The sequence below is a fragment of the Salvelinus alpinus genome, chromosome 5 (assembly GCF_045679555.1).
Source record: "Salvelinus alpinus chromosome 5, SLU_Salpinus.1, whole genome shotgun sequence".
Classification (NCBI taxonomy): Eukaryota; Metazoa; Chordata; class Actinopteri; order Salmoniformes; family Salmonidae; genus Salvelinus; species Salvelinus alpinus.
Window position 1 is genome coordinate 28,375,695 of NC_092090.1, and position 13,644 is coordinate 28,389,338.

At 41.0% G+C, this 13,644-nt stretch overlaps 1 protein-coding gene across 1 annotated transcript; it reads right to left on the minus strand.

Annotated features, from left to right (window-relative positions):
* Positions 1-578: 578 nt before the first annotated feature.
* Positions 579-11,694, minus strand: LOC139575846 (glucose-6-phosphate isomerase-like). The gene is made up of 18 exons (XM_071401207.1): positions 11,529-11,694; positions 10,650-10,740; positions 10,387-10,455; positions 10,079-10,198; positions 9,782-9,865; positions 9,491-9,637; positions 8,943-9,014; positions 8,794-8,838; positions 8,625-8,678; positions 6,381-6,441; positions 6,176-6,219; positions 5,927-6,079; positions 5,441-5,570; positions 5,153-5,229; positions 2,053-2,181; positions 1,687-1,762; positions 1,502-1,568; positions 579-1,312 (listed from the first exon to the last, which is right to left on the minus strand). The coding sequence occupies exons 1-18, from the start codon at positions 11,645-11,647 to the stop codon at positions 1,189-1,191; spliced, it is 1,662 nt and encodes a 553-aa protein (XP_071257308.1). The 5' UTR covers positions 11,648-11,694; the 3' UTR covers positions 579-1,188.
* Between the last annotated feature and the right edge of the window lie 1,950 nt (positions 11,695-13,644).

The window sequence follows — 13,644 nt, forward strand, 5'->3', positions numbered from 1 at the left end:
GCGGTAATTTAGAATGCATAAGATTCTGTATTTACGATAGAGACATCGCTTCTCCCTTTGTTCTTCAGTCTTCCCGCTCTTTCACTCAAACCCAACCCACTTTCCTTTGTGTAACCAGCTGTCATATCTGTTCCGTCCACTAGGGACGTTTTCCTTTATGACATAATTTGTAATCAAGGTATGATTCATTCTGTGTATATGTAATTCTGTGTGATTAGTTAGGTATTTAGTAAATAAATAATTAAACCCAATTTTGTATTGCTGATTCAACTTGTTAGCCAGGGTTCGTGAAGATAACCAAGAATTTACAACTTTCAGATGAGACTGAAATAAGGACGATTAATATTGACTGCTATTGATGTAAAATATTACTAGGTCTTTAAGAGTTTATTCGGAAGATAACTGCTCTATAAATATTATTTTGTGGTGCCCCGATCAATCAGGTAATATTAATTACAGAGAAAGGATTTTATAGAATAGCATGTCATATCACTTAATCCAGCATAGCCAAAGACACGACATCTGCAAACTTCTGAACAGAATGCAGGCTAGATTCAACTAAGGACACAGACAATAGATTGGTGTAAAGATGTTTATTAAAAGCTTTACTCCCCATAAGTGGAGTGGGATAGTCTGGGATGTAGTTTTACACACCCCTCCACAGGCTCACTCTACAGTAGCGTTCCCCTTTACAGTGGTAAACCCATAACTATAAACTGGGTGGTTCAAACCCTGAATGCTGATTGGCTGACAGCCGTGATATATCAGATAGTATACCACGGGTATGACAAAACATTTATTTTTACCCTTCTAATTACATTGGTAACCAGTTTATAATAGCAATAAGGCACCTCAGGGATTTGTGGTATATGACCAATAAACCACGACTAAGGGCTGTGTCCAGGCACTCCGCGTTGCGTATTGCCTAAGAAGAGCCCTTAGCCGTGGTATATTGGCCATATACCACACCGACTCGGACCTTATTGCTTAAACATACAACAGTACGTAAAATACAGTCCGATGTCACAACAAACAGAGAGGACGCAGACAGATGATTACAGACATAGAAAGTGCTTCTACTCCTCTGCACGGTGACTGATGCTGCAGTGAGTCTACCTTCACTACAGCCCAGACACCCCCGTCAGCAGGGGGGCAGGACAGGGAGGATGGATGACGGTGGTGGGCAGGTTAGGCGTGGTTCTTCTTGATAAAGTTAATGAGCCCGTTGGTGGAGGAGTCGTGAGAGTGGACCTCGTTGGAGCCATGTAGCTCAGGCTCGATCTTCTTACACAAAGCCTTACCCAGCTCAACTCTGAGATAGATAGATATAGAGACATAATAATGGACGGAATAGAATGTCACCAGAAAACTCACCAGAGTGGACAGAATAGAATATCAATGAAACATTTTTTCGTATAATTTCATTGGATAAAGGCTCTGTGTGTAATCTGTCATAGACTACACATTATCGAGGAGCTTGGTTTCAAATAGTCACACTTACCCCCACTGGTCAAAACTGTTGATCTCCCACATAACACCCTGGACAAAGATCTTGTGTTCATACATGGCTGTGAAACAAACAACACCATACATTGTTACTGGGAGCATAACAAGTAAATACATTATTTTGATCAATATTTCAAATATCATTGGTTGTTGGTTCACAGGTCCATATTCAGCTCTTACCAATAAGTGCTCCCAGTGTGAATGGGTTCAGCTTCTTGAAGACAATAGAGTTGGTTGGCTTGTTTCCTTGGAATACCTTACAGCAGAACAAGAGGAAACATTTTATATCACACAACCTGTTTTAAGACAGTTGTTGCATACTTGTAATTATACAGTGTTGCACCCCGTTTGAAGCTTCTTCCATCCTGATGCATAACTTATTTTGTCCACTAGGAGGACGCACGTCCCTATCATAGCGACAGTGTCTGCCCTAGCAATAGACACACAATCTCCCCAGTATAATAACAGGGTTTAAGCCCATAGAAAGTCTTAGGCCAGACTGTGGCTGCAGTGGACTTGCGCCATGAGGGATCTGCTCTCACTAACTTTGTGTGGCAGAATGGTTTCCAGGGCCTCTCCTGTCAGGCCGCCGGCCTCCAGTTCCTTCTTAGCCTCCTCTGTGGTCTTTCCTTTCATCAGAGCCTCAGTCTGAGCCAGGAAGTTGGCCATCAGGATCTACAGACACAGAGGATACAACAGGTAAGGCATTATCCCATTATGACATTATCCCTGGTATCACACAGCATGAACACTGCATAGGCTCTTTTGTCAGATAAACAGTAAAAGTAGGTATCGCTTGAATAACTGATAGATTAGTTCAGTCACTGAATGGGAAGCTATTTACTCCCAGATCATTCCCACATACACCACATCATTTCAATGTGGATAATTGGGTAATATTCGGTTGAGATGTTGATCAATTAGATTACAACCTATATTCACCCACTCAAAAAGACAGCCAGAAGTTTGTTGAATTTCCAAAGTGTTATCACTATGCTTTCAACCGTCTATAGAAAAGCTTAACCAAATTCCAATGGAAAAACAATATCTGATTTTTGGTTTAGTTGTCACCCAAATGTCTGTCATTGCGCTTTCATCCATTTAAAAGCACAGGAAAGTTCAAATAGGAATACACTGTCAGGTATTTTGTTTATTTATACAACAGATTAATGTGTTATTACTGTGCTTCATCTAATAGCTGAACCAAATGACCTGGATGGAAGTTGAGACTATTTTAAAAGTACATGGTGCAAGTGATCAATGCGGTTTGAGATTCTGTATAGATTATTACAGCAACATGCACGTTTTATATGATTACATACAGTAAGAAGAAATGTGGATGTGTTACTCATTTTAAGGTTGAATGGTACATTAGTTTGTAAAAAAGCCTTAACTTTACGCTATTTACTATATATTACAAAAGTAGTATGGAATTTTGTTTGGTTGACAACGCAACCAAATATCAACATTTAAAATGAGATGTATCTACTGCCTGGATAGCTCCATCTGAGCCACTGTCTTAATCCCATTCTTTAACTTTTTGGCTGAGTTGGAGACGTGAATGCAACATATAATTTGTTAACTTGTCGACAAGTTAATAATAGGCTACAGTATTTATTGTATGTAAAAAGTGATATTGAATTGTGTTTGGTTGTCAAGGCTTTAATTTTAGTTTGTCTACAAATGAATAATTGATATGCTGGATTACATCTCCATCTCAACCAAAAATCTAAATGAATGAATAGGACTAATGAATAGGACTAAATCAAAATAGGACTAATGAATAGGACTAAATCAAATAAATTCAAACTTTTAATGCTCTTGAAATAAAGTTTGATTTGATGTAGTCCTATTCTTTAACTTAGACTTTTGGTTGAGATGGAGATGTGAATCCAACATATCAATTATTCATTTGTAGACAAGCCAGACTAAGTCAATGGCACAGGTGGAACTATCCAAGCAGAAGGTACATCTCCTTCAAATGTTGGAAGCGTTGACAACCAAACACAATTCAATATCACTAAATATCATTACATTTGAAATCAACCACAGCTTGAAACCCAAGGCCTATTGTATGGTCTATTTTTAGTTGAATTCTGGGTTGAATTAAAACAATAGCTGTTTATTATTTTTGAGAATGCTATATAGTCCTAAATAGCATCATTGATGATATATGAGTGGTAAAGTATGGTCACATTTCATACGCCTCTGTCCCGAAGCAAGAACCAATTAGCCTGGAGCTAGCCTTGCTAGGCCCAATTCCCGGCTAGCCGAAGAAGTCCATCAGCCACTCCTTGGGCTTCAATACCTATTTTGCCGATTGGCATGGACCTCCACCGACCCATCACGACTGGACTACCGACGTGATTCGCCCGAGGGGGTCTCTCAACTGGCTCCTCCGTCGCGACGTCCTCTGAATGCCCATCCGCTAGCCTGCTAGCCGCGGCCTGCTAGCTGTCTAGAGCACATCGGACTGTTAGCTTAAGAGGCCCATCGGACAAATTCTTTGGCCACTATACCTATTTTGCCAATTGGCCTGGTTTACGACACGGAGCCCTGCTGATCCGTCTGCCGACGTAACAGCACGAGGGGGCCACAGACTTTCTTCCATCACGACGTCCCTCAAAGGCCCTTCTGCTAGCTTGCTAGCCCCGGCCCGCTAGCTGCCTGAAGCCACTCATTGGACTCCTATGATCACTCAGCTACGCATGCCTATCCCTAACGTCAATATGCCTTGTCCATTGCTGTTTTGGTTAGTAATTATTGCCTTATTTCACTATAGAGCCTCTAGCCCTGCTCAATACGCCTTAGTTAACACTTTAGTTCCACCTCCCACACATGCGGTGACATCACCTGGTTTAAATTATATTTCTAGATACAATATCTCTTTCATCGTTACTCTATGCACAGGTTTACCCCCACTGTATTCAAATCCTACCATACCTTTGTCTGTACATTATGCCATGAATCTATTCTACCGTGCCCAGAAATCTGCTCCTTTTACTCTCTGTTCTTGTAACGGCTGTCGTCTTCCTCGTCTGAGGAGGATAAGTTAGAAGGATCGGAGGACCAATGCGCAGCGTGGTAATTGTTCATCTTACTTTAATAAAGGTGAACACTCAAAATACAAAACAACAAAAGTGACAACCGAAACAGTTCTATCTGGTGCAGACACACAAAGACTGAAAACAACCACCCACAAAACCCAACACAAAACAGGCTACCTAAATATGGTTCCCAATCAGGGACAACGATTGACAGCTGCCTCTGATTGAGAACCATATCAGGCCAAACACAGAAATAGCAAAACATAGAAATACAAACATAGACTGCCCACCCCAACTCACGCCCTGACCATACTAAATAAAGACAAAACAAAGGAAATAAAGGTCAGAACGTGACAGGGTAGCTGCAGATAGATACATTCTCCATTAGGAGGAGCTGCCCAGCCTATTCTTTTGAAGATCTGACATTGTTTTAAAAGGTACAAATTCAACATATTTTAGATCCAATGTATTTTACACGTAGATTACACATCACAATACGTTGACAAATTGACAAATTACGTTGAAACAATGTTGATTTAACCAGTTTGTTCCCAGTGGGTTGGTAGTGCTGGGAGATGTGTCCTGTAGGGGTAGCCTACCTTATGGTGCTTACTTTCCCTGATGGGGTGCTGTGTCTGGGCAGGGATGAGGAAGTCAGCGGGGACCATGCGAGTTCCTGTGGAGGACACAGCAGTCACACTGCATCTGTGACTAATATAACATATTACTCTTCCATAACATACATACTCATCCATTTCAGCTGACCATTAATCAATATGTTGAAGAGCTTATGGACCAGTCAGCAACATTATTTGGGTATGAGTTAAGAGAATATGAACTTTTAAAAGTCAGATTTTAACTGGACAGTTACTTTAAGGAGGCAGTACCTTGGTGAATGAGCTGGTAGAAGGCGTGCTGTCCATTGGTGCCAGGCTCTCCCCATACGATGGGGCCGGTATGGTAGTTGACACGTTTGCCATGGATAGTGATGTACTTTCCATTGGACTCCATGTCACCCTATAGACATCACATGAATTGAACATCTTCGGTGTTCGGTTTCAGTTAAATTTAAACTAATACTAAAACAACATTATCATCAGGCTATTTAACCTTGACTTAGTATGCACAGTAAAACACATTTCCATTTGATCAATACAAATCTGACAATATATCCGACCACAGCCTACCTTCAGGGCAAGGAGTGGGTGTATACATTTTTATAGTATTTATAGTAAATTGCCAAAGTAGACTGACACATTCTTCACTGTGTTTTGCTTTGGCTGTTTACTTATTTTACACTCAGTCATGTCTTAACTGTGGTAATGACTCTTAACCCTGGTAAAGGCTCTTAACCCTGGTAGTGACTGACGGACCTGCTGGAAATAGGCAGCGAATCGGTGCATGTACTGGTCATAAGGCAGCATGGCGTGGGTCTCGGCCTGGAAGAAGTTGATGTACCAGACACCCAGCAGAGCCAGGAGCATGGGAGCGTTCTGCTCCACAGGGGCTGTTTTGAAATGGTTGTCCTACAGGAACAAGAGGGGGTCAACTCACACAAATTCATCTGACCAATAGAAAAGGTTCCAAGTCTTTGGACAGTGAGAATAATTGGCTGTACTTACCATCCAGTGAGCCCCTTCTAGAAGCTTCTCAAAGTTGTCATAGCCTGGGAAGAAAGAAAAGACCAGAGACTTTGAGTTATACTTCAAATATCTCCTTTTAACAACTGATTACAAAGGTTATTCTACTCAGGTAGAGTACAGGCAGCTGATCAAAGCATCCGAATATCTAGACCGGGAGAATCAACCTACAACATAATGTACATACCGATGTGCAGAGCAATGGACAATCCAATACAAGACCACAGGGAATAACGTCCACCAACCCACTAAAACACAGCAACAATCTGGTTAGAAATGTGCACAATATCAACAAACATTTCTTGAGCTTAATCATAATTTTCACAGTACAACTTTGAATATGCAACATGTATTCCCCCCCCCCCCCGAAATGTAGTGACCCTAACACCAATCTTATGTACCTGAGAAACGTGACTCTTACTCAAATTACTTTACTATTTCAGTGCTGTGCATTCGGGTCTATGTATTTTATATTAATTGGTGTCTGGTGGTGTCCTGAGAGGATTCAGAAACCTCAGAGCACTCTGAAGCTTACGTAATTGAATGTGACACAGAGATGGGGAACTGTGCCCAAACTCACTTGGCCCTACAGCTTGGCCCAGAAAGAGGCCCCCTGCCTCTAAAAATTCCATACCATTGTCTTGAAATTCCTTACCATTAACCCTTATCTATCTGTGGTGACACATTTCAGCCCACTGCAGAGAATAAATCCCCCATATTACACAGCACTTAATTTGGGTAATAATATAATAAAAAGTGTGTAATAAGTCACAAATAGCCAGGTAGGCCTATATATGAAAAGGCAGACCCCAACTTCTAAATATTCTCACTTCTCATAATTATTTTCAATGTGAATGCCACCTTTTATCAGTAGTGGTGCGTGGGTAAAATCACTGGGGAAGCCAATCCAGAAAAAAATCCATATTACAATCTATGTGTTGTGATAATTGCGTTGTTTGCTCTATAATCTGGTAGTTCATACGCTATGACACCATGATACACTATATAGGCCTAAAGCCGAGTGGCAGAATAAATTCAAACACACATTTGTTTCATTACAAAAACAAAGAGAAACATCTGTCCGGTCAAGTCCACAAAACATGTTGCATGTAACAAACACTTAGTTGACCTACCTACAGCATGGTCAAGCAAGGTAATGTTTCCAACATTTTTGGACTACTAAACAACTATTGATTTAGAACACAGAGTTACCGCAAGTCGTAAAGAAAACAGGAGCTGCCTCCACTATTCCAGCACCATTTCAACTTCAACATTTCAACATCATCGAATCACCTATTCTTAGTATAGTACAGTGACAACTAAAATATACAAAAAACGATTTAGTACAATCAACGTACGTTAAATATGATGTGGCTGTCCATGGTAATGATTTATCTGTGTGTGTGTGTAAGTATAAAAAACATGTTGACTCACCCAACGTGTTGAGAAACGCTAATGCCATCCTCCTCTTTTATGTTGCCAAAACGGTCTATGACAGTACACGCTTTTAGTTTTTGTTGTCCTAGGCTACCTAGCTAACATACTTGCTCGCTAGCCTAACTTCCTTTCATGGGCAACGATATGCCAGGCCAGCTAGTTAACATTACCATACTACATCTAGCTAACGTTACATGTTGAACTTCCATCCTCTCAGGCCAGGGGAACAATGTATGGATTTATGATTGGGTCAGAATCGCCGTTATAGTCATTGACCAGAACGTAAAATTAAGTAAAACCACAAGTCCAAATCCCTATCTCCATCGATGGCTAATTTAGGAAAGGGATGATTTTACCTAGCTATCTAGCCACCAGAGGACAACAGGACAACGAGATGCCACAATTCAAGGCTTTTTCAGATATGCGCTACACATACTGAGACAGAGGGGCGCTGTTTCGTTCGCTCGGATGCTTTCTCAGCCTCTTGCGAATTGAAGGAAATTTATGAAACACAGAGTAGAGTAAATCTTTTTTCTTGGTCCATTTTTGGGGAAGCCTGGCTTCCCTTGGCCTCCATGAATACACACCGCTGCCTTTTATACATATTACTTCTGAGAGCAAGCAGCTATTTTTGCTCCGACGTGAAAGGGCATGGCATGTTAGAGCTGTTACCCTTTAAATACCAACAATGTAACTAAATGTAGCTTTCTGACCTTTGATGTGACCCAGCCTTTACAGTAACCTCTCCAAGGGAGAAGGTCGCTACCAATAATATAATACTCTTTGAGGGCAGAGCTGGAGAGGGCGGCTTCTGATTACCCCACAGCTGCCAGCCTGTGAGCCCAGGCACCTACTTCACAGGTCAGAAGTCTATGCTATTTATAGTTGTTGCCTAAGTCCCGTCAAAAGCCTGTGATTGCAGGAAGAGCACTATACTACCCCAAATGCACTGCACACATGACATATTCTGCATCATCAGATAACATGCACTCACATCCCAGAAGCCAAACATGTTGTCAGGATCAATGCCAAAGGCCTTCACTAAGGGCTGCAGAAGAGAGGAGATATAAAGAACAGAATGAGAATGTTATTTTATTTTACAGCAACACATGCAGAGCATATCACTGCATTTATGATGGTGTGTTGCAAAAATAAGAACTTACGCCGGCAGTGGAGAGCGCCACAAAGTGCTTGGCAACAGCAGATTTCTGTAAAGAAGACAATGTTTAATTTAACATACTTTGCATTCATCTTCGGTAATAGAATTCAACCAATTTCCCTGTATTTTTCTAAAGGTAAAAAGGCTACCCACATCTTTAGCGTGCTCAATGAACCATTCCTTGGCAGACTCTGCGTTGGTGATGGTCTCTTGGGTGGTGAAAGTCTGAAAAGGGACAAGGCAGTTAGATCACTACAGTAACACCAAAGACATTGCATTTCTAACGTGTGTTTAGGCTACTGTGTACAGTACTAAACCACTAGCAGTTCATGCTAATCTCTTCATCAATTATCAGAGCTGGGTGACAGTAGGAAAGCCATTCAGACACAATTTTGGCTGCAACTCTACAGAGGCATAGGAGAGAAGGTACAACGTGGCATGCAGCACCAACTGATCCCTTTGTTTCAATGGAAACGTCCATTGTATCAAACAACTGTTGCTGCTAAAGCTGAGTGGAACTTTATGAGTTTCCATATTATCAGATGCACAGTTTATTTTGCTCTTTGTCAATGTCTTTTTGTATGTCTTTCTTGTCAATTTTTTAGGCCAATTTTGAAGAAGAATCTCTCTCTCAAGTGTTCAGACAAAACAATAAAACCAGTGAATGCACTGGTACGGTAAAGACAACCAAAAGCGGGCACCTTGGAGGCCACAATGAACAGGGTGGTCTCAGCATTGAGCTCAGCCAGGGTTTTGGAGATGTGTGTGCCGTCAATGTTGGAGACAAAATGCACACGGGGACCTCCCTTGGAGTAGTTCTTCAGAGCCTCAGTCACCATTAGAGGACCCTGGCAAAGAAGACACAACAAATACACAGTGATGGCAGAGGCAGCTTTCACACCTAATAGTGAATATTGCCTAGGTAAATAAAGGTTAAATTAAAAATTAAAAATTGACACTTTAAAATTCTTAACATATCATTTGTTACTTACCAGGTCAGATCCACCAATGCCGACGTTAACAACGTCTGTGATGGACTTTCCAGTCCAGCCCTTCCACTCCCCACTGCGAACTTTCTACACCAGACACAAACGAGTAGACCATTAAAAAAAGTGCCTACACAATTCAGTCAAATTGAATTTGTTATGCCTTGAATGCCACAGGGAGATAGCTAGCAATTCTATGTATAAATGGTACTGTAACTATTCAAATTGGAAATACAAACGGTCTCACTAAGCGATTTGGGGGATTGCTACGAAATTGAGACCCTTGGGTCAGCTCCCACTCACGTGGCAGAAGCCCTTCATCTTCTCCAGGACTTTGTTGACCTCAGGCATCACATCATGTCCGTCAACCATGATGGGATGGTTGGAGCGGTTCCTCAGAGCCACGTGGAGCACGGCACGACCCTAACCAGACAGGAGGAGGAGAAGATACAGTAAGGACACACACACTGATATACGAATTACAGCAAATGTATGTAGTGCCATTGATTTGTTTCAAGCCAATTTCTGAGGAGGTGTCAGGTGTGTTACATTAGGCCATTCATTATCACAATGATAATAACATTGATAATAAACCACGCTCAGATACGCACCTCAGTGAAGTTGATCTTGTCTCCATGGAACATCTTGTCCCTGGTGGCCTCAATCCCCCTGGACTTGCCCTAGAGAAAACATATACTGTATACATCTATTGGTGGGCAAATGGGCCTTCCATGTCAGAAAGGTTGATAGGGTACTGGACGCACAGCAGAAGAAGACTGTTTTTGTTATGACTGTAGGTAAATGCCAAATACAGTATGGCTATTTGTAATTGTTGTGTTATTTGAATCATTATGATAGAGAAGCAGCCATTTACCAGTTCGACCAACATCTTCATGACATCCTCAGTGATGAGATTCTTAGAGTAATCAATCAGAATGTCTCCATGATCTGTCTTCAGTGTTGTGCTATTCAGACACAGAACATTTGACAGAGTGAGTGATCTGTTTCCACAGAGATCCTATTAAATGAGGGATTCTATATGTAATTCTATGTCTGTTTCTGGATATAGGCAATTAGCTCAATAACCTTTTGCCCACAAGTTACAAAATCAAACAGCCCTTTACTATGAAACAAATATAAATCTGTTATGTTTCACCACAAGCATTTTGTAGTGAATTTGAGGGGTAGCCCAATCGAAACCTGAAGCCACTTATTTCTAATTCCAAGGCAAGCAGGGTATCCCAATTCTACTGTTTGCTTGTGTATGTGGAAGTGCTTGTAATGCACTTAAGGTTAGGGTTATTACAATACAGACAGCAATACAGACAGACAACAAACCCGCACATCACTAGCAGTACATGAAGAGAGTTCAGAGTTCACAAGTCTACATACAGTGGCAGTGCTGTGCATTTTTTATGGTGTGGAAGCCCATAAGCTACTCTGATAAAAGGCACTACTTCATATTTTGGGGAATGAATGAATTATGTCACTGATGCAATTGCAAAGATCTCAAATTGTATGGTCGTTTTTTATTGGCAGTGGCATCTGTTCATGATGACACATTATGTGCTTTTAGCCTATGTCTAAAGGTAATAGCCTGAAGTGAAGACAACATTTTCTGATGGACAGCATTTTAATTAAAATCACATTATATACTGGTGATGTAATAATGTTTTTGAGAATAAGGATACTGTGTGTATCTTCAACAAATTAACACTGACAATTTCAAAATAAATGCCAACCATAAAGATACCTGAATTTGTGGAATCTCTCCTTGTCTTCCTCAAACATCTTCCTCATGTTGAGGTGCAGAGCATGTTCATGGTACCATTTCTCCAGTTTCTGGAAGGTTGGGTCGTGTGTGAGTCCCATGGTGTCGAGATGTGTTGGGCGCGGTCCTTTCAGCTCAACCACCCTGGCTGAGTGAAGAGGAGAGGCTTTTGAAGGGCAACCAACCCGCTACACTCGCCCCTCCTATAATAACACGATACTTCGGGTCATGCAGCACAGCCACAAATACTGTATCAGTAATGCAGCGATGACAAAAAAAAGTCACACTGTCAATTATAAAATGGAGTGACAACAGTATCATTGAATAATTGAATACAACTTCTAAAGTTACATAAACGTCAGTGCACACCATTAAAATCTAATTAATAAACTCTAATTGCCTCCAGATTTGATAATTTTTTTTTGAAATTATGTTTTTAAACATAGGAACAAGGGAAATATCAAATCATGCTGAATATTGTAGCTCCGGATGATAATTATATTATTAGAACAGCATCAATGTGTGGACCACCTAAGTGCGTCTCGTCCAGTGGGAGACATGTTACGCTTCGAACACACCGACTGCTTCATTGCGTTTCGATACACCAGAAGTACATTCATTTCCAATGGAACGCTGCGTTTGCCTTGCAGCATTGCGTTGCAGAGGCAGTAGCAGTGCGTTCCGTGTGTATCGGAAATTGTATGCGTAGACTTACTTGACAGAAAGTAGCAAAATGTGAATGTTTAATTTTTGTTGCACACATATCCAGTAAAAAAATAAAAACAGTTTGACTGGAGAATTTCTTTACATTTTTTATTCATTTATTTGCCAAGTATATTATTTATTCGATGACATCCACAAATTAATTGTGAGAGCCTATAATATAATTTCCCTCAAATGCAGTTTTGGAGCGAAATGCAATAACAAATAGTCAAGATAGCAGCGTAGGCTCTTTCAACAATGAGACCAACTTTGAGGAAGGTGGTCTTGATCACGCTGTTGGGCCGGGACCAGCCCCGCCGAAAGAGCAGGTCTGTGTGGTTCCAGAGATGGTTCAAGTCCCGAAAGCAGACTCCACCGTCTCATTCAAGAGCTTTGAATGTTTGGAGAGGAATTCCGAAGTTACTTTCGTCTGGACCGAAGCCAGTTTGATCACCTGCTCCAGATGGTTGGAGCCAGGATCGCCCGGATGGATACCAACTACCGGGAGTCCATCAGCCCAGTTGAACGCCTGGCGATTTGTCTCCGGTAAGCTACATTCTAGTACATTTTTAAAGCCTTTGATACCATCATTGATTGATACATTATTTTTATGTGCAACCTAGCTAGCTAAAGGGCTCTCTAGTTAATAGTCCCTATTTGATATCAGATGTACTTTTACAGAATGTTCATTAGGACTATAACTTTTCCCAAAGTTGGTCTATAATCCTTTTTTAATTATGCAATGTTACCAAATGAAAATAAAGTTGAGGTGCCTTCTGCCCTGATGAAGGTAGGCTAGTCTTCTCCAGGACCCATTGTTGTTCAAGACAGTTACAGTCATTCATTACATTCTTATTGGACTCACATACTCTTAGAGAAAAAGTGTCCTTCTGCTTTCTCCATAGGATAACCATTTTTGGTTCCAGGTATAACCCTTTGGGGGAAATGTTATACATGGAACCAAAAGGGGTACTACCTGGAACCAAAAAGGGATCTCCTATGGGGACAGCCGGAGAACCCTTAAGTAGATAGTACCATTCTTTCTAAGAGTAGAGTTGGCATGGGCTACAGTTTATTGATATAGTCATAGACTGAATTGTAGTGTTTCAAGGCATTGTTAATGATGGTTGATGAGTATTACAATATAATTAGTAGAGCATAATATACTGTAATGAGGTAGATATGAGTAGATATAATGTGGGTGGAATTCAATTTACACACAATATTGATAATTATATTTTAGATTCTTGGCGACAGGGGAATCCTACAGGACCATTGGATTCAGCTTCCGAGTTGGACAGTCCACGGTGGCAGGCATTGTCCTCTCTGTGGCACAAGCCATTTGGGACTGTCTGGTTGGTGAATACATGCCTGTCCCCAAGGAGGAAGACTGGAG